Source organism: Accipiter gentilis, chromosome 26 (assembly GCF_929443795.1).
Source record: "Accipiter gentilis chromosome 26, bAccGen1.1, whole genome shotgun sequence".
NCBI classification, from domain to species: Eukaryota; Metazoa; Chordata; class Aves; order Accipitriformes; family Accipitridae; genus Astur; species Astur gentilis.
Window position 1 is genome coordinate 16,749,034 of NC_064905.1, and position 23,343 is coordinate 16,772,376.

The following is a 23,343-nucleotide window of genomic DNA, read 5'->3' on the forward strand; positions in this document are numbered from 1 at the left end:
GAATAAGATCAGCCGGCTTGGGGCGGGGGAGGAGGCCATGTAAAAGAAATTGAAGCTTAAGAAGAGAACAAGGGGTATACTACAGCACACTGAATAAAAAGCAATATGAACAGAATATAATGGAAATCACTGGGAAGGCATGTTGCCTAAGCTTTTATCCTGCAGTCTGGGTTTGGTTAGTTTTGTCACAGAAATGCTGGATTGCTTTTGTATACTTGTATACAGACTATGAGGTTTATGCCCATGCTTATTGAGTGCATGAGTATGGGCTCAACTGTTGGGGCTTTATTCTTCCTGACAAATCTGTGTGCTTTGTTGTGTACGCTTTTTGTCTTACGTGTTGGCCTACTGCCATAGTGTGTATTGCAATGTTAGTATTGAGCCCAGATAAGTCATTATAAAGGACAGTAATGAAGCTTGATTATCAGGGTTAATTTGTGTTCTTTTCTTTGTCACTTCATTAGCGTCGTCTTGGAGATGCTGCCAAGAAAGCCATTGGTAAATTGACAACCAGGACAGTAAAGAAGGGTGATAAGGTATAATAATAAGATTTCAACATGGTAAACTTGAGCATCGTGTTTAATTTTTGCCAAGGGAAACAATCTCAGTTTTTCCTTTCTGCTTCTGATTTATGACATTGCCTTCCTTGTTGGAGGCTTACTTAGTCCTGTGGCACAGTGTTTTGTGCAACTTTTAGTATCAATGTATGCTGTAAGTCTGTACATTTCAAATAAGTTTTTCTTGCTTAAATACTACTTGCACTCCATCTGGCAACTGTGACTGAGAGTGGGTTTGTATGCTAGCTGGCTGGGGGTTTTTGCTGGTAGGAGTACATAGGACTGGCATTGTTTATGTGGACTTCTGTAAGCTTAGACTCATTCCATATGTAAGTTATGTAAAGTAAAAATAAGTTTAAAAGACAGGTAATAAAGGACAATCTCTTATGTAAAATATTAATATCCAGTAATCTGAGGGGGGTATATAAACAGGTATTTCATTAAATATAGTAAATGTTACTCCAAGAATATTTCTTGCCAGTATACAAACTAAAACATATGGTGTATTAAGTCCTAAACTTTTTCCACTTTTATGAGCAGTACTGCTTTGTCTTTGATTCTGAAAGGAAAAAATAGTCACTTAATCATGCTTAATTTTTGCTCTTTAATTTGCAAAAGGCAAGGGAATTCTGGCTATGATTGGATTTTTAAGAGAAGATTATTTCCCTGGGCCTTTTTAGTGCCATTCCTTTTTATCTTATCAACACCATCAGCAATGGAAGATTAGGAAGTGATGGAAAAAATTGCTTCCAGAGAGAAGGCAGAAAAAATGTCTTTCTGCTCTTTCTCCCTCCATACATAGTTTTATTTCAAGACAGCTCACTGCACTGAATCTTTTCTGTGGGTATGGGAGTACATATAGATAACAGGAACTTTTCTGTATTAAAAGAAAAGATGCTGTCGTCTTGACAGCATCAATTCAAAACTGGCAAGTGACGTGTAGGTTGCAGTACAGACAGTATGAGATGCACATGTAGGTGAACAGAGAGTAGGAGAAAACCTGTCCTTCATCAGAGCAGCCCATTGGGATTCTCTGCCTGCAGCACTAACTGGTGCTGACCAGGGAGTGGCTGTTGTCTTGCTGTGGTTCCTGTCTCAGTGTCTGGCTAGTAGCTTGCTGGCATTGAAAAGAATAATGAACTTGAACTAAGAGAAGGCACAGTCTGCTTTGTGTGTCAGGCCCAAACATTTTAAATAGATATTGCTGATGCCATATCTACATACAAATGAAGTCAGCCCTTTTTCATTAGAAATTTTAAATTCACATGTTTAAGTAAAATAAAAAGAAGTCATAACTTCTGGAAAACAGAGAAAAGAGGAGCCAGTCAGTGATCCTCATCTTCATGTCTGGATAAGAATGATGATAATTCTGCAAGTAAGCAGCAGTCAAAAATGTGGGACTACTCTGAAATAAGTAAAATTTGCTAGTTCTGGGTATAAAAGGGAATCCCAGGATTCTTATCCTGCCAAAAAAAACCCTAACCTCTGAATAAAATAGAAGTTTTGGCTCCAAGCTGAAGTAAAGGCTCTAGGAAAATTGCCACTATATTTTATGGTGATTGAACTGAATATTAAAATCATCTTAGGCCTTAGCTTGTGTTTTAAGTAATCACTTACCAGCTCCAAATGAGGGGAGAGTTTTGTATGTATGAAATACTTTTCTTAAGTCATAATGGAATATAATAACCCTGGCGTTGGTTTTGCATCTTCTTAGTAACAGCCACTTGGTACAATGCAGTTCATGTACTAGTCACAACTACTTTTACATTTGTCATAGCCTCAACTCTTGACTTGAATTTTCATTCTGTTCGTTTTAGGAAACAGACCCAGACTTTGATCATTGTGCTGTCTGCATTGAGAGTTACAAGCAGAACGATGTTGTTCGCATTTTACCGTGCAAGTAAGCTAGTAAAGTTGCTTTGTTTGGAAACTATTCTTTCTTTGTACTCCTTTGCTTCATTTCATGTAATATGTGCATTGTAATTTACAGACACATTTGTTAGATGTTTCCAGTCCTAATAACAGCCACTTTATTTTAGACTATACCAGAAGGTGTGAAGGTGGGTGCTGGCACTGTTATGACAGAGATTAAACAAAAGGTTATGATCTTGGAAGATGGGCAGTTTGGGCATACCAGCAGTGGAGCTATTAAGATTGTAGGGGGGGGGGGGGAGGGCGGGAGGGAGGCACAGATTTTAGAACCAAGCAGTGGGTGGACACAAAAAACTGAAGTATAATGAACCAGGTGCAGCTGCAGCATTCTGCACAGTGCAACATTGGCTGCTGGTTTCTGAAATGGTGTAGGAAACAGAAGTGCAGTCTTTCCAACCTTCATAGCTCCTCTGACATCAGTCAGCCACTGCGCTGTCATCTGTCTTTGGTCTCTCCAGTGCAGCATGTTCTTGGCTTGTGCCTGAAGATTCCTACTTGCTGGGTATTCTGCATTGGTGCTTAAAATGTAACAACTTCTTCCTCCTTTTATGCTGTTCTCTTGACACTTACAGGTTTTCAGTTTGTTTCCTTTCCCTTTCTCTTCTTGAGTTGTTTTGGGATATTTGCTCTTTGAGAGATGCTTTTAAGTATTTTTCCACCTGGTGATTGGTTCTGATAAATTGGGACATTTTGGTAGCCTTAAGCATTACCAAGGACACCTTTCCCTTGTGTTCTGAAATGCAAAGCTTTCTCCTTATTGCCATACACAAAAAACACATCTAAGTTATATTGTATATATACAGCCAAGATCCAGTAATTTGGCCTGTGCTTGGTATATAAATAGTGTTCTGCGTGGTACTCTAGAAGCAACAAAGTCATGGTGTTGGAGTCGATCTCCAGTCACGTAACAGCAGCACATAAGAGCTCATTATTGGTCATCTAAATCCTCCTGCAGGCTGTTCTGAATAACTGGAATATCTTTCTTCTAATGCATAATGAATTTCTATCATCGTAAAAGGGAAAGAATATTATTTTATATCTTATTGATCAAAATACATGTGCATTCTACTTCTGAAGCCAGAAGTTTAATTCAGTTTACTTTTCTCTGTGTTCTTTACCTGTTGGGCTGTGGGAAACAATGACCTGTTTTTGATTCTCAGTGTTGTTGTTAAATTAATATACCCTACAAATGTTTGTTTAGAAACTCACATTAAAATATTTGGGAATAGAAGAGTTTTGTCTCAGTTCTGTAAAGATTTGGGAGCTTTTGGTCATAAGGATGTGCATGCGTTTCTTTTTTACAATTCGGTCATTTTTACTCAAAGACAATGTCCTCTTGCCCTAAAAAAATGTACTCCCAAGTGTTAAATAAAGATTCTAGAGATTTATGTCCTATATTGTAATCTCAAGTAAAGCTTGCATATGTGAATTAAGCCCTAGTCTTTGATTTGTTATGTAGAAGATTATTTGGGAATTAGAGGAAGAACTTCTTGAAACTGCACACCGGTTTTAGATGACTAAGATGATTGTTTGATGAACTGCCTCTTAAGAAAGCTTCACTTGCATAGTTCAGGCTGGTACTGTGAGGCTCAAGGATGTGGAATGGAGCTTCACAAGTCCTGCTCCTCTGTGCCTTTCTCTTGATACTGAGCAGATGTCGGAGGGAGGTCCTTGACAATGAAGAGAGAATGAGTCTTTGTCTGATGGGAAAGAATCTTCTCTCACTAAGCAGGAGGCAGAGTTGGGACTAAAAGTTAACTTGCTTAGTTAAACAACTGCCACTGTCCAAGCAATGGATATGTTCCTTGTATCAGCAGATACAATACAGACCATTTAACCAAGATGATAATTGATTATTTTTTAAGTCCATTTCCTTCAGACACCTTTGGTGATCTGCAGTCCTGCAGACGGGAAGCTCCCTGCTCTCAGGGATAGTTACAGTTGCTTCAGGGAGCTGGACAAAGGTGCACCTGACTGCCATGTCAGCACAACCTCCCCCAGTGCAATCTGCCATGTAAAGGAGATATCAAGGCTCTTGTGTAGATCCTTTTCTGTTCTGTTTTTCACAAGAATATAAGGTCAGTGAAGGGTCAGATTACATTCTTGCCAAAGGCTGCATGACAGCTTTTATGTTCACTTTCTACTTTTTTTAAAATATCACTTTTTATCTGCTGCAGCTCAGCTTTGAGTTGAGTGCAAAACCATCTTGGCTAGACAGAAACATTGAGATACCTTCCACAAGACACTTTTATATATGTAGATTAAGAACCAACCACTACCTGCAGAGATGAGCCCAATAAATTTCAGATTGCATGTAAGACTTTTCAGTCTTCAGCATCTGAGATACTTCTCCCCAAATCTTGTTTTGGAGGTTTAGTCCCTTTCTACTTCCTGATACTTCAACCTCTTGTTTTAGTGCAACATGCAAAGTTAGTTTAAAAAAACCCAAAACAACACCACCCACACACAAACCCTACAAGAGAGTCTCTAAGCCAGATGAGAAAATAAATAGTGAGAAAACCATGGAGAAAATGGCTCAACCAAGAGGAAGCAAATGAAAGGCTAGAAGTTTTTCTTACTGTGCCTGTTGAGGAAGCTATAATTATTAGACAGTAGAATCACTGACATACGACATCCTTGCTGCTTTCATCAATTTAAAAATAGCATTTCCCTTTGATACTACAATTGTTCTCTGCAGTAAAGTATGGTCTGTCGCTCTGTACCTCAGCAAAGAGGAGTCTGGTCTGGACAGACACAGAAGGCAAAACCTAATGGCAGCTGAGCAAGTTGCACCTAAAATTCTGTTTTGAGACATGATATTTGTGATGTAAATCCTTTGTAAAGGTGGGAAATTGTGGCCAATTTAAAAATAAACTAAAGTGAAAATGATTGCAAACAATGCAGTTGAATTTCTATCATTCATTTTGTGCTTCAGAGAGAGAAACAGGTTCAGTACCAGCAGTCTATGGACATACCTATAGCTTTTAGTGAACAGAGGGATAAGGCAGCCATCTGTCTTAAGCTTACAAGCCTGAGGAATGACTCTTGTCTTTTGGGAATATCATTATGTAAGTTAAAAATGAGTAAGCAAATGTCAGAAGGATTCTAGCAAAAGGCAAACCTCATGGACAATTTTCATTATTCAAATAGTTTTACTCTACCATCACACGGCTGCATCTAGGAGATGAACAGGCACTAGGTGAAAAGTGATCAGGAGTGGGTAGCATGAAGGACTCTAAGTGAGAGATAAGGGAAGGGGAGAGCAAAGTGGCAGGTTAGAGAAAAGCGGAGTGAGTGACATTGGTAAGGGCAGAAAGATGGCCTGGGAAGGAAGGAATATACAAGGTAGGAAGAGAACTAAAGGAGCAGTAAATATGTTAAAATAAATGGCTTTTGAGCCAAATTCTTAGTAATTCCTGTATTGGGCAAGAAGGTGGAAAGTGACAGAAGTGACTAAGCGAGATTTTTATCTGATTCTGTGCTGCTGCAAATAGCTGCTTTTGTTTGTTTGTTTTTCTTAAGAGCAAATTAACACAATATCTCAATGCCATCCTTTCCGCTTACTGCACTGCCTCTGTACAAACCCCATTTTCTCTGCTACCTGCTTGTGATGGCAGTCTCTCTTTTCCCCCAGCAATACTATGTATTTGTGGAATGCGCTGAGGCTGCTCTCTCCTGGCATTGCCTGCCGGGTCAGGGGAGATGTGATGCCTCCCTCCCCGCTGCAGCAGTCCAGACATTTCTCCTTAGCTGTTCTAGCTGTAATGGGCTGTCTGCAGCAGGGCAGGAAGGACCTGTGTGCTGTCTGCTGGTGCGGCTGGGAGTGCGTACCCCAGGGTGGGGGGAGCCGCTGCCTCCAGCAGTAGCCAAAGATGCTGCTTCGCAGCAGCACGTTGCTCAGGTCCCTTCGGTGGGATGCCACACTGAGAGCAGGGAAGTGTAGTGAGCTCTTTGGAAATAGCACTTGGAAATGCATTCAAACCCTTCTCCTTGTGCGACATGCGAATTTGGAGGCATTACACCACCAAGAGAGATTTTGAACTCGCTTCTTCCCTGTGAGTTGCTGCAAAGAAGCTGTGTTGTACAACAGAGTCGGCGTTAACGGTGTTTATTACAAGCTGGAGGGCAACTGGCTTGGGTATGCTGACAGAGTGGAAAAATACCTGCAGGTCACCTGTTTGGAGTTATGCCCGCATGGGAGACTCCTTCAGTGCTACCAGCCTGGCTGCCAGCCATGCTTCTTCCAGCCCCGAGGCTGGAGAAGCAGCAAAAGCTGTGTCACACTTGACTCCCCGGTGTGTGGCTCCTGGGGGAACGTCATCAGCTGCTGTGACCTAGAGCAACTCGCTAGGAACTCTTCAGATTTATGGTTTTGGAAAACAAGTGACAGAAATATTAAGATGGAGAAGGTTTATGATAGCAGAAAATGCAAGGGTTTACTTTGTCAGACTGAGTTTTTAAAATAATTCATGTGTTTACTATCTTCATTGCTGTATAACTGCTTTTTTCGCGTGTTTACTATCTTCATTGCTGTATAACTCCTTTTTAACTCTTGCAAGCCAAGAAATCCAGACAGAGCCTGAGCCACAATGATAGTATCGGCAAGCTTTTTAAGGAGTAGATAAACTACATAAGTAGTAGGCAGAGCCATGCTGATGCAAATTAATAATTAACCTTTGGAGAACTGTACTTTTTTTGAAACACATTAATAAACATCCTTGAAGGTTGAGGAACTAAAAGCAAAGAATTAAGAGGTCACAAAAATCGTTGAGCTGTTTTGGTGCATTTGAACTATATCAAACTGCTAATGACTCTTTAAAATAACTCATAATATTTATCGGATGCATGTTAGCATCCATATCAGTTGCCTGCTTCACTTGATCTGAGTGCTTCTACAGCACTGATTAGCTGATAACGATATATTAAAGCTGTTTTCATACTTCTGTGGAGTCTTGATGTCTGCTGTTTCCCAAAATATTAGATTTTCAGGTTTGTTCTACTCAAAAAAAACAGACTTCAGAGACTTAAAAGGAAACATAAGCAACTAAAAGCCATGGTTTGCCTAACATAGAAAAATAGCATCTCTCTATGTTACTGAAGATTTCAAACCATTTTCTATCACCCAGGATTTCTAAATGTTGTTTCCTGTAGTTTTGTGAATAACAAAGAGAATGTGTTAAGACCTAACAAGGATAGAAGTGTGTCTGTATTTTGGGCAATTGTTTGAACAGTAGGCAATGTATATATCCTGTTTTTCATGATTGCCATATTGCTAAGGGACACAGGCCAGCAAAATGACTGGCTGAGATTCTGTAAGTTTCTATTCCTGCAGTATCTGGGATATAGGTAAGCGAAGTTCTCTTGTTCCCTGTCCATCTTCTGTTGACTATATTACACTCTGTAAGTCTATGCATCTTTAGTTAGTACAGGTAGGATATATAGTTGTAGCTGGCTGGAACCTAATTATGTTGACATACTTTAGTCCCTCCATCAGTCTTAGTAGCCATAGACAAAACATATTGTATACTGTCTTTTTCCATGTTCATTAACAATTTCAGGAGGCTTTTCAGGTTGCTTTCCAGAGATTTAAAAGAGAATTACTTAGTAATATACCTCATTTGGTTTCTGGTTTTAAAATCCTAGGGGATAGGGAGCAAAGAAATCCCAGATCCCATGAGGAGCTTACTGAGGCACAAAGCAGCAAGTATAACCTGAGGATGGAGAGTATCTCAACTTTTCGCTGTCTTGGGGGCATGTATGGCCTCTTACAGAGCATGCTGATGCCTCAAATAGATGGCAAGAACTCCTTGTTCCCCCACTGCCCCTTCATCTGCTGGTTTCAGAGCACAGCTCTTTGCTGGCTAAGCAGCCCTTGTAATTGTTGATCTTTGCCATCATCACCAGTCTGTTGTGTTTGGGTGTGCTTGCTCTTACTGGCTTTTATTCTGCAGTCAGTACCACTCGAAATGCAAGATCTGGGTTCTTACCATAGGCAGTTATTCAGACTAGGTTATTAACAGTATTTGCTAAAGCTGTATTGTATAGACAGTCTAGTGATACCCATATCTGCCATGAATATGCGCTGAAAAGTTCTTTGCCTTTTGAAAAGCCAAGAGCACATTTCCTTTCATTCCTTTAATTTAGGTATGCTGTTTTGGTCTCTGCATATTCCTTCCTTGTTATATTGGTTTATATCAATCCCAATACTGTTACATGTATATTCATATATGTGACTAAGATTTTTGTATGCAATGTAGGTGGCAATTCAGACTGTTTTCTATTGCAGAGTTCCCTGCTGTGCAAGTCGAAGCCCAGTGTGCCTTTATCTTTGAAAGTTGCTTTTTTTTTATGACTGTCGTATGATGATGGACATGTTTTCCCTCCTGATACCAAGAAATACTGATTGTAGGAAAAGCCTTCTTTTTACTTAGATGTGATAATTAGAAAAGCCCTTTCAAAATCAAACATCAGTGTGTTTGGGTTGGTTGCACTGACTTTTGAATAAAATTGACTGCTGTGCTCTTCCTACCCAATTTATGTCCAGGTTCTACGTAGAAATTGAGACAAGACATCACACAGGGTTATGGTGCGGACTTTGTTACCCTAGTTATTCTGCCCATGTATGTACTCATATCCACAATGGGGGCAGGGGCAGGGGGGGGATGATTTAAAAAAACATCTTCCTTTTAAGTGTTTCTTCCTAGTTGAACTATTAGTAAAGGGTGGCAACAACAAGCAAGAGTTTTTGATTTATTTTTTTCTTATTGCAATCGGCACAGGATACTGGCTATTCTAGAATTTGTTCTCCTGGCTTAAATCAAAGAGAAACTATCTAAATATTGGTTAAAGTAGTTCTAATTGTATAAAATAGAATTGTTTGCAAACTATATATGTGCCTTGTCTGTTCTTCTAGGCATGTTTTTCATAAAGCCTGTGTGGACCCATGGCTTAGTGAGCATTGTACGTGTCCAATGTGTAAACTGAACATTTTGAAGGCACTGGGAATTGTGGTAAGTTGCACTGTTGCGAGCTCTTCTTCCTCCCACGTCTGAGACTCAGAACAGGAGGAATAATTGTAGGGGAGAAAGGGGGAAGGGTACTCAAAGTGTTTGGGTTTTTTTACCAATTTCTTTGCTGCTGATAAAGCTGATTTGTTGTTGTTCCTTTCTGTGGTTGGTCATTGAGTATATATTGTTATATTTCCATTTATAACAATTTCTTATCTACTGGAGATCTACTAGGTTCTCTATAATCTTCCCTTTTCTCAATTTCTTTCAAGCCTTCTTTGATAAATTTACTCTGTAATTCTCTTGTTCTTTTTGTGGTCTCCCGTAGACACTCTTAAATTTGTTTACACATTAAAAGCCATGCCCTAGCTGAGGCCAGCGAGCTTTCCTCAAGCAGCTCATGGCTTATGGGATCCTTGAGGACTGCTTTTGTTGACCAGTCCACAAAGGGATAGAAGTGAAGAACCTCAAAGAGGATTTTTCCATCTTTCCCATATGAGGAAAAAATTATAAGGTGGGAGCAATGCTCTTTTCAGAAGAAAGAAATAAATAAGAGAAGAGCATATGAAGATGTTGTCTAAAGCAGCTTTTGAATCAAGCCAGTGAGAATAATCAGACCTCCATTTTCAGCTGAGTCAGTTGCAAATTTGCACTTTTTCTAAGAAGTAGTTGCAGATATATTGTGGATGACCTGTTTTTGTAATTAACATATCTGGATTTTTTAGGGGAGGTACTATAGAATTCGGTGCATGTCTTCATTGCTCATGGTCGTAAACCATACAGGCATAGGCCATGATACAGGTATATTTGAGTCCCTTTCTTGAATCTCAGTTCCATTTCCTGCTTCTTTCTCCACCTCTTTAAGGTGGACTGAAGGAGCAACTTTGGATAGAACTTGCTAATTTGTGTGTTTCTGTCCTGTGAAGACAGCCATGGTGGCTGAATAGTGTGTGTGCGTGATATTACTCAATTTATAGGTTTGCTACATGTAGGATATTCACCATTGTAATGTGGAATCACTTGCTTTTCCAGCCAAATGTGCCATGTACAGATAATGTAGCCTTTGACATGGAAAGGCTCACCAGAGGCCAGCCCGCTAGCAGGCGGTCAGCACTTGGTGACTTTGCCAATGACAGCTCTCTCAGCCTGGAGCCCCTGCGCACCTCTGGGATGTCACAGCTTCCACAGGATGGAGAACTAACGCCAAGGTCAGGAGAGATCAACATTGCTGTGACAAGTAAGTTTTCTTTGGCTTCCAGTACTGTTTTATGGTTTTCCTGGTATGTGGCACTTGCTCTGGCTGTAGCTCGGTGCTGCAGGGCCATGGTGAAAGATTTCCCTGCAGGGACAAAGGTGACCTCGGTGCCTCTGCAAGAGGCATACGCTTTATATTGAAACCGTTAACTCTAGATACGACAGTGCCAACGCTTTCATTATTAATGGTATATCCATTTAGATCTGCATGCAAAGAACACTGGATGAACTAAAATGACAACAAAATAATCCTTCTGAATTTGGTAACCAGTACAAGAAGCTGGATTGCCAAAACCGTAATTTACCCTTTCAGAATATTTTCCTTGCAATAATTTATACAAATATAAATATTTTAGCTGATTACTATTTCTGCAGGTGTTTTTTCCCCTGAGAACATTACTGCTGGAATTCTGACATCTCTTAGATGTTTTTTCTTACAAAATTTGTGAATTAAGAAAAAAAGTATTTAATGTACCAACATTTGAGTATTGTCCAAGTGTTTTATGACATCAGAAAACTGTTCCTGCACTGCTTGCAAGCTCTTATCCTTAAGAACAGCATGGGAAATTTCCACTCACTGGATTTTACCTAGGGTTTTTAATGTATAATAGCTTTATAACAAATACAATATGTGTGGAATTGCATCATTTTTCCATATGCTGTACAGTCTCAGTTCAATGCATGAATGGTTGTTTTTCTGGCTGAATTGAAAAAAACAGAGTCCATGCAGTACAACAGTCTAATTTTCTCCTTGTATTTTGCTTATGTGCACCTATGATCTAGATTTTGAACTTAGTGACACTGTTTGCTACTGATACATGTACAAGAGGCACTGTGACTGATACAGTCCATTAGAGTGTTTCTTTAGATGCTGTAGCAAAGTAAATGTCTCATTAAAAAAAAAATCTCATCTTATGAAACACATAGTCTGTATCCAGAAACGTCTTGATCTGAGAAGGATAAATCCACATACAAAATCTAGATACTTTACAAAGCCAGTAAGTCACTTTGTCATGCAGTGTTTGACATCTGATTCGTCTTGTATTCAGCTCTATTGAACAGAGACCAAATCTGCTGGTGTGCTGCTTTCCTTGTCATGGGTGGGAAAACTCTGTAGTTTAACTGAAACGTTTCACTACTTGGTTTTACAGAAGGTGTTTTTACTGTCTGTTCCCAACCATAGTACTGCTCTCCCACAGATGGGATGCCAGGGTAGAATAAGAAATAATCAGCAATAGTTCGTTCTGACAATGTTTATAAAATAAAGCTTTAGAAAAGGCTGTTCAAATGTTTGGATTTTATGGATGACATATGCATTCTTTAATGCATGAGAGTTAAATCAAAAGCTCTATTCAACAAAAGTGTTTGTATTCCGAACTACTACTATGTGCCAAACTGATCTTGGGGAGAGGGAGAACTTTTAATAGTGAACGCTTTTTAATAGCCTTCTTTATACTACTTTTTTTTTAAAATGCGTCTATATGTATACACTAATGCTGAAATTATTTTTCCATGTTGTATTTCTGTCTATTAAATGGAAAACTCCAGTTATGTTTTACTGTTGAACAAGCTATCCTGGGTTTCTGTTGGTTTTTTAAAGTAACATGATAGCATTATTCAGAAGGGAGGGGGCGAAGACACAAGTTAAGTGTGAAAGTATATTGGGTATGCTTATGTGAAGGGCTTCATCTTAGCAATCTAAACCAATCCTGACAATCTTCTTTCTGACTTGGGGGCGGACAGAGTTTTCATTACATTTTCCCTTGTTCCTGCATTTCACTTTACATTGTTAAGTAATCTTTCTTTATCACTAACCCTTGGGCTCAGCCAGGAAATATTGTTGTGCCATGCTTTTTTTCCACACCTCTCTCCACTTCTTCTTTGCTAGCCTTCTCCAGTCAGTAACTCTGTGGCTAACCTCCTTCTGCTTCACCTCCTGGTGCCAGTCATGGCTTAGAAGCCTCTTGCCTTCCGCCAGTGGTGTTTGAGGGAAATATTGGCATCGCTTTGACATAAGCCTTCTCCCACGAGTGATTTCCTCCCTTTCCTTTGTCAACAGAAGAATGGTTTATTATTGCCAGTTTTGGCCTCCTCAGTGCCCTTACACTCTGCTACATGATCATCAAAGCCACAGCTAGCTTGAATGCTAATGAGTAAGTAAATATTCAGATGTTTCTATATATTTCTGGTGGGTGGGTGTTATGGACAGCATTGGGAACAAACACCAAAAGAATAGAGAAGGGGAAAAATGCAGTTTTCAAAGAATCAAATGCCTTTTCTGCTTTTCTCAAATGTAAGCCTCTCTGTTAACAGTAGGTTTCAGGGTAACCTCTGAAGTCCCTCTTAATTTATATTTCGCTGGATTGTCCAAGGAAATCTCCTTGTTAAGTGGAGACACGGAACAGGGAAAAGAGAGAATATTTATATTTGGGTTTTGATCAATGGTCTAGGTAAACATTGGATTTCTGCCATTAAATCCCCACATTCAAAATTCACCTGTTGGAGCCAAAAATTACTACCATCAGTTACCTTTGACAGTTTTCACCTCAATTTTATAGTCAAATGTCATATTAAAAATAAAAATCCATATTCCTAGTTGGCACACTTTCAGCTAAGAAAAAAGGTATTTAAATAGATAACTACCTTTTTGCTCTTAGGAGAAGGAGAGATAAAAGCAATGAATACACTACTGTTTCTTCTCTCTAAAGTGAAGAGAGCAGACCAGTCTTCTGAACTCTCATTTTAGTATGCTTAAGAATTGCAGTCAAAGGAGTGCTTAAAGACATCCATGCTTTCTTAATTTTTGTAGACACCCCCAAAGCCTCCCTTCAGACAGGCTGGACAAGAAATAACTATAGCATGTGACTTTCAATCTTTTTTTATAGTTCTGTGTGGGGGCAAGTATAAATCTGTTCTGCAGATATATTAACTAGGTACATCTAGCTATTTTCATTTAGGTGTACGGAACATCTGGGCTTATGACATATATTTAATCATAATTTATTTATTTGTGGAGGGAATGTGTCAACATCTTTCTTTGTCTGAACATCTTGATGCATTAACGTGTTGTTCTCTTACCAAAAGTGGGGTGAGATTCAAAGGCAGTCTCCTGTGCAGCCTAGAAATGTAGCTTGCTTGGGGGTTTTTTTGGTTTGGGTTGTTTAGTTGGGTTTGGGTTTTTTTTTATTTTGAGGTAAGAGAAAGATGGGTTTTTTTATACTTTTATTGCTGTCTGGAAAGTATAAGGAGGGGCCATAATAAGTTCTTAGAGGTTTTGGTCATCAGGGACCTTTGATTACCACTAATTTGCAAATCTTCCTTTCCTCCTCTTTTCAGATGTTAATTCCAAAAGGGCTTAATGAAGAAAAGTTTTAGAACTTCAAATAGCCCTATCAAGTCTCCTGATTTTATTTTTTGTTCCCATTTGTCAAAATCTTGAAACTGCAACTATAAGTCAGCAACTTGGCAACATAGCTGTAGCTGAACATAGTTAATCTGCACTGAAAAATAGCTTGAGAAAGCATGGAGCAGGAATGTCTGCATTTCTGGGCATTTCCACATCATTAGGAAGAAGACAAAGGAACTGTAGCCCATGTAGTATCATCCAGATGTGGGCACTGATAGTTGTATTTCTGCCCTGCCTTGCAACTTTCCTTTTTGTTGTCTCTTGCTCAGTCGGATCTGGGTCAATTTTTACTGAAAGGGCAAGCTTCTTCACATTGGCAGAGAGTTAGGGCCTCCAGTGAAGTGTTTTCACAGTGATGTTCCGTTAGCACAAACAAAGGGTGTGCTGATGTAAGGAGAGCTCCTTTCCCCAGTGATAGCAATGAAAATGCGAGCATATACAAGTGTATGCTTTGAGGCGGACTTAAGAAAACCAGCAACTGCAGAAACCAGAGCTGTCAAAAATCACTTATTTAGGTAACTGAGATACCTAGCTGTAGCCTTTAACCTCAACAGCTTTTCAACTGAATTCTTTGGGATCTAAGCAGACTCCACAAGTGCTGCTAGTTTGACTACTCATTTTAGACAGTTTAAAATGTGTATGTATGAGACTAATGCTTAGATTTATTGTTTCATTGACTCCTTATGTTCCCCAGTGCCAGACAAAGCATTTCCTGTCCTGAATATCGTGCCAAATATATGGCAGCTCCCTCTCACTGTGATTTCCGTTAAATGTCATAACTGCATACCTGCTTTTTATGCTGTTCTCCATATGAAAAGCAACACTGGCATACCCTACATCTGCTATGGTAGTGTTTCAAGAGGAAGCTGAGGGTTTTTCTTATCAGAAAACAACAGTAGCAAGAATGAGGCCACATAATGTGCTGATGCAAGTGAAAGGTGCCAAACATTCTGCATTAAAACTCACCTAAAACCAGGTCCTGATCCTTTTTTTTTTTTTCCTATGTCCCTCCCCCAGCTTAAATGTATTTATTTAGAGCAATAGTTCTGGAGCTGTGTGTATGTACATATCTAACTGTGTATATATATGTTTGTTTGTGTGTATATACACACACACATGCATTTTTTAAATAGTTCCTGATAAAAGTAAGCATCATCTAAGTGATAAGAAAATAAGGAAATGGCTGCTTTCTCTGGTCTTATAATATTCATGCACTATTACTATTAAACATTTTAGGTAGTGATTTAAGGGAACTAAGGCAGCACATTTTGTTTTGCTTCTTTAGGAATGGTCAGAAATTACTGTATAACTGTGGTTTAAAGTCTGAAAAGCCCAGATGTTGGATAGCACCAGTCAGAGGTAGTTTTCAGTAGCAGATGGAGTTTCCTCAAAAGTTTAGAAGTCCTCAAACCTCTGGCTGTCTTGTCTGTTTTACTGGTCCTGTAAGAATGATGTGAGGAGTACAGACCTCTTTTAATACTCTGGCCTTGTATAATTAGTCATTTCTCACTAACTTACTTGTACAGGATTTTTTTTAATTGAATTAATTGAATTAAATTTATTGGCAGTATTAACTTTAATGTAAATATTTTGTTCCTTTTTTTTTTCTGCCCCACAGAGCAGAATGGTATTGAAGAAACGCTTTCCGGCCGATTGCCTTGGAGAGAGACACCTATTTTTATGCATCATTTATCGATCATGCAGCACAAGCAATTATTTAGTACATTCTATTTTTTCATAAAATTTGCTGATGCCAAAGCTTTGTATTAAGGAAAAAGTGAAGAAATAAAAAAAAAACCCTTTAATTATGAAATTTTACTCTGTGAGAATTTTATTTTTCTTGGACTTTGTGTTAGTACTTGAGTCTGACAGCCTTTTGTAAATTTTATAAGTTGCTTTATTTCCTTTGAATGGTTTCATCTTTGCAGATCTGTATTCTTCTCCGTTCACTTTGGGACACGCAAGCTAACAAGTGGAAATCTCACACAGTGCCGTTCTTATGATGCCACCCAGCACTGGAATGACTAACAAATACTATTAGCAATTGCTCCACACCAACTTGCTAGGGAAAAAAGCTGGGCCAAGCATTCTAGTATATAACGGGCTTACCTTGACTCCAGCTGATAATTAGTTTGGAATAAGAACTTTTTCTCCATTTCTCCTCCTGTAACACTCCTGTGTCACACTTGGAGGACTGCAGTATGATTTTTGTCTTCGGGTCAGGCGTTGCTGAAGGTTTGTAACACTCTTTCTCGACATACAAATCATGAACCTTTTCTGCCTTTTGCTTTCACTGCAGCCTTCTTTCTGGTAAAAGTGAAGCTACTCTTAAACCACTTCTTCCTTCCTAATACCCAGTGAAAAGGTAGCGGTTTCCCCCACTGTCATCTGTGAAGCCTCCTTTCGTATTAGTGACGGGGGTTAGTTTTTGTTCAAATTCAGATCATGAAAGATTGATAATGGTCTTTACTGTAATGTAGAAACTCTATGTAAACATGTCCCTTCTTGCTATGTCGTCTTTACTGGTGAGGAGGCAGAGGGAAAACATCTCATCACTGTCCTCACTCAGGCTGTTTCACGCAAGTTCACTTATGCAAGCAGTGTATGAGTAATTTCACAACAGTCAGTTAAAACATGTGGATCTGATTCGCAGCCAAATGCTAATGCTTGAGTTAATGAGGTGGGTAGATGAAGGTAACAAATCGGTAAGGAAAATATAATTGATAGAAGTTAAAACCTATTCTGTATTTGGTTGGTTTTGTTGTTCTTGTATCAAGATGTAGACTTTTGAAACTTAATGCTTTCTAATTTAATTAAATGAACAGAGAACCAATTTTACTCTTAAGATTTAATTTTTTTATGTACTGGGAAAGAGGAATTAATTTAATTTCATTTTTATGTATAGGCACTTTTAGAATTTAGGAATACAGCCAGCATCTACATTAAAATATTTTCTTAATTCTTATCTGTCCAGGAGGCTTCAGCTGAGAAGGCAGCTTTTATAATAAGAAATTAAGTACGTGATAGGTTCAGTACATTTAATAGAATTATTTTTCAGTGTGTCCTTGTGAAATTTTGAAAGAAACATGAAAACAATAGAGCATTAAGTGCATTTTGAAAGACTGAAAAAACCCCATTGGACTTAGTCATGAAGAGAAAAAAACCCTCAAACATACTGTGTCTGAGGACTGTCTACATGTAAAATACAGTGTTTGTCAACTGGGTGTTGTCGCCAAAAATGGAGGAATGTGGTTAGAGCGTGATTTAGGGTACAGGCTGTGAAACAAAAGGGTGACATTTTTTTCACCTATCTCTCAACATCAATAGTAAAATTGGTAACTTGGTGCTTGTCTCCTGAAACAAAAATCCTTAAGTGGTTTTTAATGCTGTCAGGAGGGATGCGCAGGGACAGCCTGAACAGTGTGGTGACCTGGATGCAAAAGGCACCACAAAGAGTTCCAGTTCATGTTTCTTCTGCAGAACAGCAGCAGAAGTTGAGTGGTATTGGGAACAAAATGACTGACAGCGCTCCTAGTGCATTTCCCTCTGTAGAGGATTTAAAAAACGCAGGGCCATCTCTTTTAATCTTTCTTTTGAGACTCTTAACAGTTATCTCAACAAAGTGCTAATAAAAATACAGGCAGTATCTGCTAGGTTAATTACAGGTCAGGCTAGCAATGTAAACTTATCCTGTTATGAAATAAACATATTCAAAGATGGACTCGTACCATCCCAGAAACTCTTTTTTTTTTGTTGTTTTCCTCTGGATAGACAGGAAACTACCAAAGTTTTTGTTGCCTGCCATGCTTTTAGATATCATCACATAAAAGATGAGTAATGTTACTCATATGCATAATCATAATAGTGAGAGGAAAGGGGAAGAGCTGGTCCCGCTTTACAGATGTTGCAAAGATGGCAGGACTGGGCTGACAGAAGGGAGTAGCAGTGCCTTGCTAAACAGCTGGCTTTGAGGAAAGGATACTTATGAAATAATCCTGCTCAGTTGTTCCTTAACCAAGAGGGTGTCTGAAACAGATTGTCTGAGATAGGGAGTGTTCTGATCAGATTTCCACATTAAGAAGTTGTTCTGATGAGATTTCCACATTAAGAAGTTGTTGTGCTGGAGGGGCTGTGGAGGGACTGCAGCTTGTGGCAGAAGACGGCCCCGACTGATAACTGAGGGCATTAAAATACTTTCAGATGGCAAGGGAACACTAGGTAATACTTATTCCTGATGCACCTGCAATGCTACAGCAATGCTGTGTCTCTTGAATTTTTGGCCTTGGTGTTGTGCCCACTTCTGTAGCATCCTATGGTAGGTATAAAGATCAATTCCAGGGTAGTATGTTTATTTTCAGACTCAATACAAGTTATCTGAAAAATTCTTTGTAAGTATATAATGAAAAATAGCGGCAGAGAGCGCTGAAGGATTCATTTTCATGTATTAAAACTGAATGCAGACTTCCCATTTGTATTCCATACCTAAGGGATAAATCTTGATCTTTATTGTTAAGTGCAAAATAGGAAGAAGATATTAATAAGCTGAATTTGGAACTGTGGATGTTCCTACTTGTCCTTAAAACACATTTATTCAGTAAATTTATCAACTGGACTGATGCCACATTTTTTAACAAACACTCGCCATTTCCTGCATTAAGATGAGTGTAGCTGGGTCGCTGTGCCCTGCTGACTCTGTTTCTCTAGCTGTAAGTTGTGGGTGATGAAACCAACCTGGTTATTAGAGCACCTGATGACTGAGTGTTGAAAAGCACTGAGCAGCAGCTGGATTTTCAGCACTGGCTCGGTTGTGTGGAATGGTAGAGGGGAGAGGCATTTAGAAAAAGAATTAATGGTGTGTCCCAAAAGTGGTATGAAAGCCAAGAGATTTGTATCTGTATGAAAACATGCAGCCCCCCTGGAAGTGGGTGGCTGAAATTCCTTTTGCTAAGAAGCGACAAAGCATCACTCTAAAGAATTTTAGAGGTGTTGGATATACAGTGCCTTTTTCCAGATTAATTCAAAATATTTGTTGTCAGATGACCTGTCTGTCTGTTGGTTAAATCTCTCCCTTGAATCTGCTAGAGTGGAATTCTGGGTGCACACAGAGGAAATGACAGCCTGGGCTGTCTGCTTCCTAATCCCTTGTTTGATTTTTGTGTAATAAAAACAAAAGCAACACCAAGCTTTCAGAATCCCCTTTGTTTCATTTCAGCATTGGCTGTTCAGTATGTAATGTTGCAGCGGATGGAGGAAAGGGAGATGAAACATCCAATATCGATGGCTTATTTGAACTGCAAGCTGAGATTCAGTCATCAAAAATTAAATGATCCTGACCCATTACACATTTGAATCTTGAAATCAGTTTTATCTGGTAAAATTTCAAAGTAGAAACATTTTTTGTTTGAAGACGGACTATGAACAGCTGGAAGTCATAGTTCCAAGTTTGTTCCTTCAAAAACTCAACCTTTTTTTTTATTATTTTTTATTTTAAGCATTGCCCAGTTTTAGAAACCTGTAAATTTGGGAGAGGGTTCATATCTAGAAAGTGGGTGTTCATCATCCCCTACCAACTGTTTCTGCAAAGTATATTCCATCACAGTACACTTCTTCCAAATACCTGGATATATGCTCCTGGCAGATTGAGCAATTCACTCCTATACAATGTAACTACTGATATCGCCCTTGTTTCAGTTAACTACACCATCAAAAATAAATCAATTTGCTTATGGGAACTTCCACTTCTCTGTGAATGGTGAAGTGAGCATGGGTACTGGCTTTTGGTGATAAAAGAGGGGTATGGAGGGGGTTTAGGAAACTGGCAGCAGATATGTCGCCCAGCTCCAGTTTGCTGCTGTTTTTAACAAGGATTTGACCTGGGCACACAATTACTGTGCAGCTCAGGCTGGAGTTTGCTGCAAATCAGGATGGCAGCTTGTCACAGCTTGCAAAATGAGTTTGCATGGAGCCTGTCTACAGTGTCCCTGGGTCTTCCAGCCAGTGCTGTAATGAGGCCTCTGCTTTGATAAGTGCAAAATTCATGTTTGCTTTTATTCTTTCAACAATTCTATGCATTTGAGTATAACTTTAGCTTTTTCTTTTTAATCCTAATAAGGGCTGCTTCCTTTCTTTTCTGAGTCTCTGTCTTTTGGGTGAGTGGGGAAGCAGAAAAAGTGTTTTGGACAGTAGCAGCTAAATTCTTCCTCCCTCGTATCTTTTGTAAGCTTTTTATTTCAGAGGGGGATAGGCTGGCTTCAAAATTTGCCAAAGAAAGGAGGATTTAAGCACCTAAATTCTGCCAGGGCTAAAACTGCAATCCCCTAAGCGTCTTGTTCCACTGATGCCTGAAACTGGAGGCATCTTGGTTTGCTGAGTGCCGCCTTGATGAACTTGGAAGCTTTTCAGTTGCCTCCAATTTGGCTCATGTGGCTGCCTGGTATATTGTAATCTAAGCAGCCTTACTCCCAGCTAATCCCCCCTGGGATTGAGAAATTGAGTAATGAAACGTTTTGGCCAAGGGCCTGATCTGATAGATGCTTTCAGTGAGAACCGTTTGTACAGCAGTAGGGCTGGGCTCCTTGCAAAACACATCTGTGGGTTTGGAGAGCCACGGGAACGCCAGGCCGCCGAGGAGAAAAATGAACTTCCATTCCTCCCTCTATCAACAGCCACTTGGTGCTTGTTTCAGCTATCACCGATGTTGGAGGAGAGAGTTGGGTCTCCTTTGGTTCTGCGTAAGGAAATGCGTAGGTGCCTGTTAGTAGAAGGTGACTCCAGGAGGATGGAGGTTGCTGAGCCCTGGAGGAGGTCAGGCTTTCAGCAACATCGGTCGGACAATCCTTGGTGACCTTCTCGCTCAGCCTGCTCATTCCTCTCGACCCCGTGCCGGAGCGCTTTGTGCTGATGCACGGCATAGGGAACGGGGTGCCTACCAAAGGTTTGTGGAGGAAGCACGTGCTTGCTTTACAAGGCTGTAAATCAACAGCAAGCACCGAGTGCGAAACTCCTGCCTGCTCCAGCCTTGCTCAGACTTGACCTGTTTTATCTGAAAGAACCTTTTGAGGTGGGATTGTTCATGCATACGGAAAGCAGTTGCTTTGAACTGGCAGGGGAGCACACGGACGGAGGTGAACTGTTTCATATGGCTGTTACTGGTTTGCGTTAAAGGGTGGCTATTTTTTCCATGCATACTGTGCTTGCGTTCGGCGCCCGCGTACAAGGATGCCTTACTCGGTTCTTATGTTGTTTGTGTGTGTTCCTAACGAGGCTTTGTTCTACCTCTTGTAGGCGGTCACTTCTTTCATCGTAACTCTCTGTCCCCTCGAAGCCTGGTCTACGAGAGCGAGTTCTCAACCATCGAGCCTGCCTTGGACATGTATGACGAGAACAAAACCTGAAAGGAATCCATGCTCCTTCCTGGCCCTTTTTCCGTTTTTTTCATTTCTCATTCCTATTGTTGTGTACTCTTTCCATGGATCTCCTTTGTCTGAAGAAGAGCTGCTTTTTCCAGAACACGAACCCGCCTTCTCGATTGCAAAGACGAAGACCAGCTGTGGTGGTTTCTGAGGGTGGCATCTTTGAGCTGACAAAGAGTTGCGCACAAGCAAGATTGTCTGATGGAAATTGCTGAGTAACAGCATGGGAAGCTGTGTTGGTCCAGCCGCGGCGCTGCAGAAGAGGTTTTACGGTGGTCCTAAGAGTTTGTGTTGTACTGCAAATGCGTCTCTTACGCAGGCATCTGCTGTTGCCATTTTTTTAATTGTCCAGGTGGTGGGGCAATGCCAGAAAGGGAACTGGTTGTAGAGGAGATGGCCAGTGACTGGTAAAAGCACTCATATATCTCGGTCAATCCATAACCTTACTGTGAAATAGCCCCTACTGAAAGGGACCTTTATAAGTGCATTGAGTTTCCTACAACCTGCGTAACCCTGTACAATAGCAAGCCAGTCTGACATTAAAGCTGCAGAGAGGACCTGCATTTGCAGAAAGATTTCAAGGAAATTGATGCTTGGTTTTTTCTCCAGTTCGATTGAAGCAGGAGAAAAATGGCCTACACAGAATATACTTTTGGTCCTTCGTGTGCTCAAGTGAGTCTCTTTCTATAGAGAGGACATTCACAGAACCAGCACTTGATCTACCTGAAAATCATTAGACTTTTTGAAATATGCAGGAATCTAGTTATCTTTCTTTCTCACTTAACTTTTTTTTTTTTTTGGGGGGGGGGTGGGGGGGGTAAAATATCCACCGAATTTTTCACTGAGGTTTTTTAAAAGCCAGCATGTTGGCATTACACAGAGAAGAAAAGAGGTAAGCTTCTTATCCTGTTCTCCCGTTGAGATCTGCAACAGTTAAATAACAAACACATTCTCTAAGCCGTGCCCTTTCCCACTGACATCAATAATGGGAATGCAGAAAGCAGCAGAAGAAAGGAAAGCAGCAACTGCTTTGACACGCTGCAGGAAAAATCAATTTTTACCAGCGTGTGACAAAAGCGGTGGGGAAATGGATATTGTTTGCAAGCTTCTGAAAGAGTAATGCAGAAATGGAGAATGAGAGAGAAACCTCTGGAGTTAAGTCGTCCACAGCATTCCTCAAATGAGCAGACGTGGAGGAGCAAATGCTTCTGCTCCACCTTTTCCTACTGGACAATGCATAGCTGTTTAATTAATGTTCGGATTTTTCTCCATTGCAGTCTAAGTTACTGTAGGTATAGAAACGCATTTGTGTCCTTGTAACGTGAAACAAAGCTTCACCCTGTGTATAGGAATCTTGAGAAATCAGTTAAGCCAAAAAGAAAGGTAAGACATACTCTGCCACTCTTTAATTTCATCTGCTTTTGCTACAAGCAGGGGTATTTCCCCTCCTTTATTACGTTTTTTAATTGTATAGCCGTCTGCTTGAGATATATCCTTACCTGAAGCGTGGTTCAGCTGTGTCTTTAACACGGGTGTTTAAGAGAAAAAGAAAAGCCCAGTTCTGTAAAATGAGGAAATGATCCTCTTTGCCGAGCGTGCTTTGACTTTTGTTGCTGTGCGTCAGCTTTATTTAATCTGATAATTCAAGAGCGGGTGGTGTGAAGTGTAGGGAGGTTTTTCTCATAATACCCACATTTATATTTACCAAATGCACTTCTACTGTCATTCAGCTCACTCTAGAAATACGCTTAAACCCCAAACTTTTTAAGAGCACA

The 23,343-nt window shown here is 39.9% G+C and overlaps 1 protein-coding gene across 4 annotated transcripts in view; it reads left to right on the forward strand.

Moving 5' to 3' along the window:
* The window catches only part of RNF130 (ring finger protein 130), a 49,269-nt gene extending 26,917 nt beyond the window's left edge, over window positions 1–22,352 (forward strand). The window contains exons 4-9 of one of the 4 annotated variants that reach the window (XM_049829829.1): window positions 465–536; window positions 2,375–2,457; window positions 9,403–9,499; window positions 10,529–10,733; window positions 12,810–12,903; window positions 15,775–15,980. In XM_049829829.1, coding sequence (XP_049685786.1) covers window positions 465–536; window positions 2,375–2,457; window positions 9,403–9,499; window positions 10,529–10,733; window positions 12,810–12,903; window positions 15,775–15,790 — 567 coding nt within the window. In that variant the 3' untranslated portion in view covers window positions 15,791–15,980. The other 3 variants (XM_049829832.1, XM_049829830.1, XM_049829831.1) reach the window with 3 other exon arrangements.
* The last annotated feature ends 991 nt before the right edge of the window (window positions 22,353–23,343 follow it).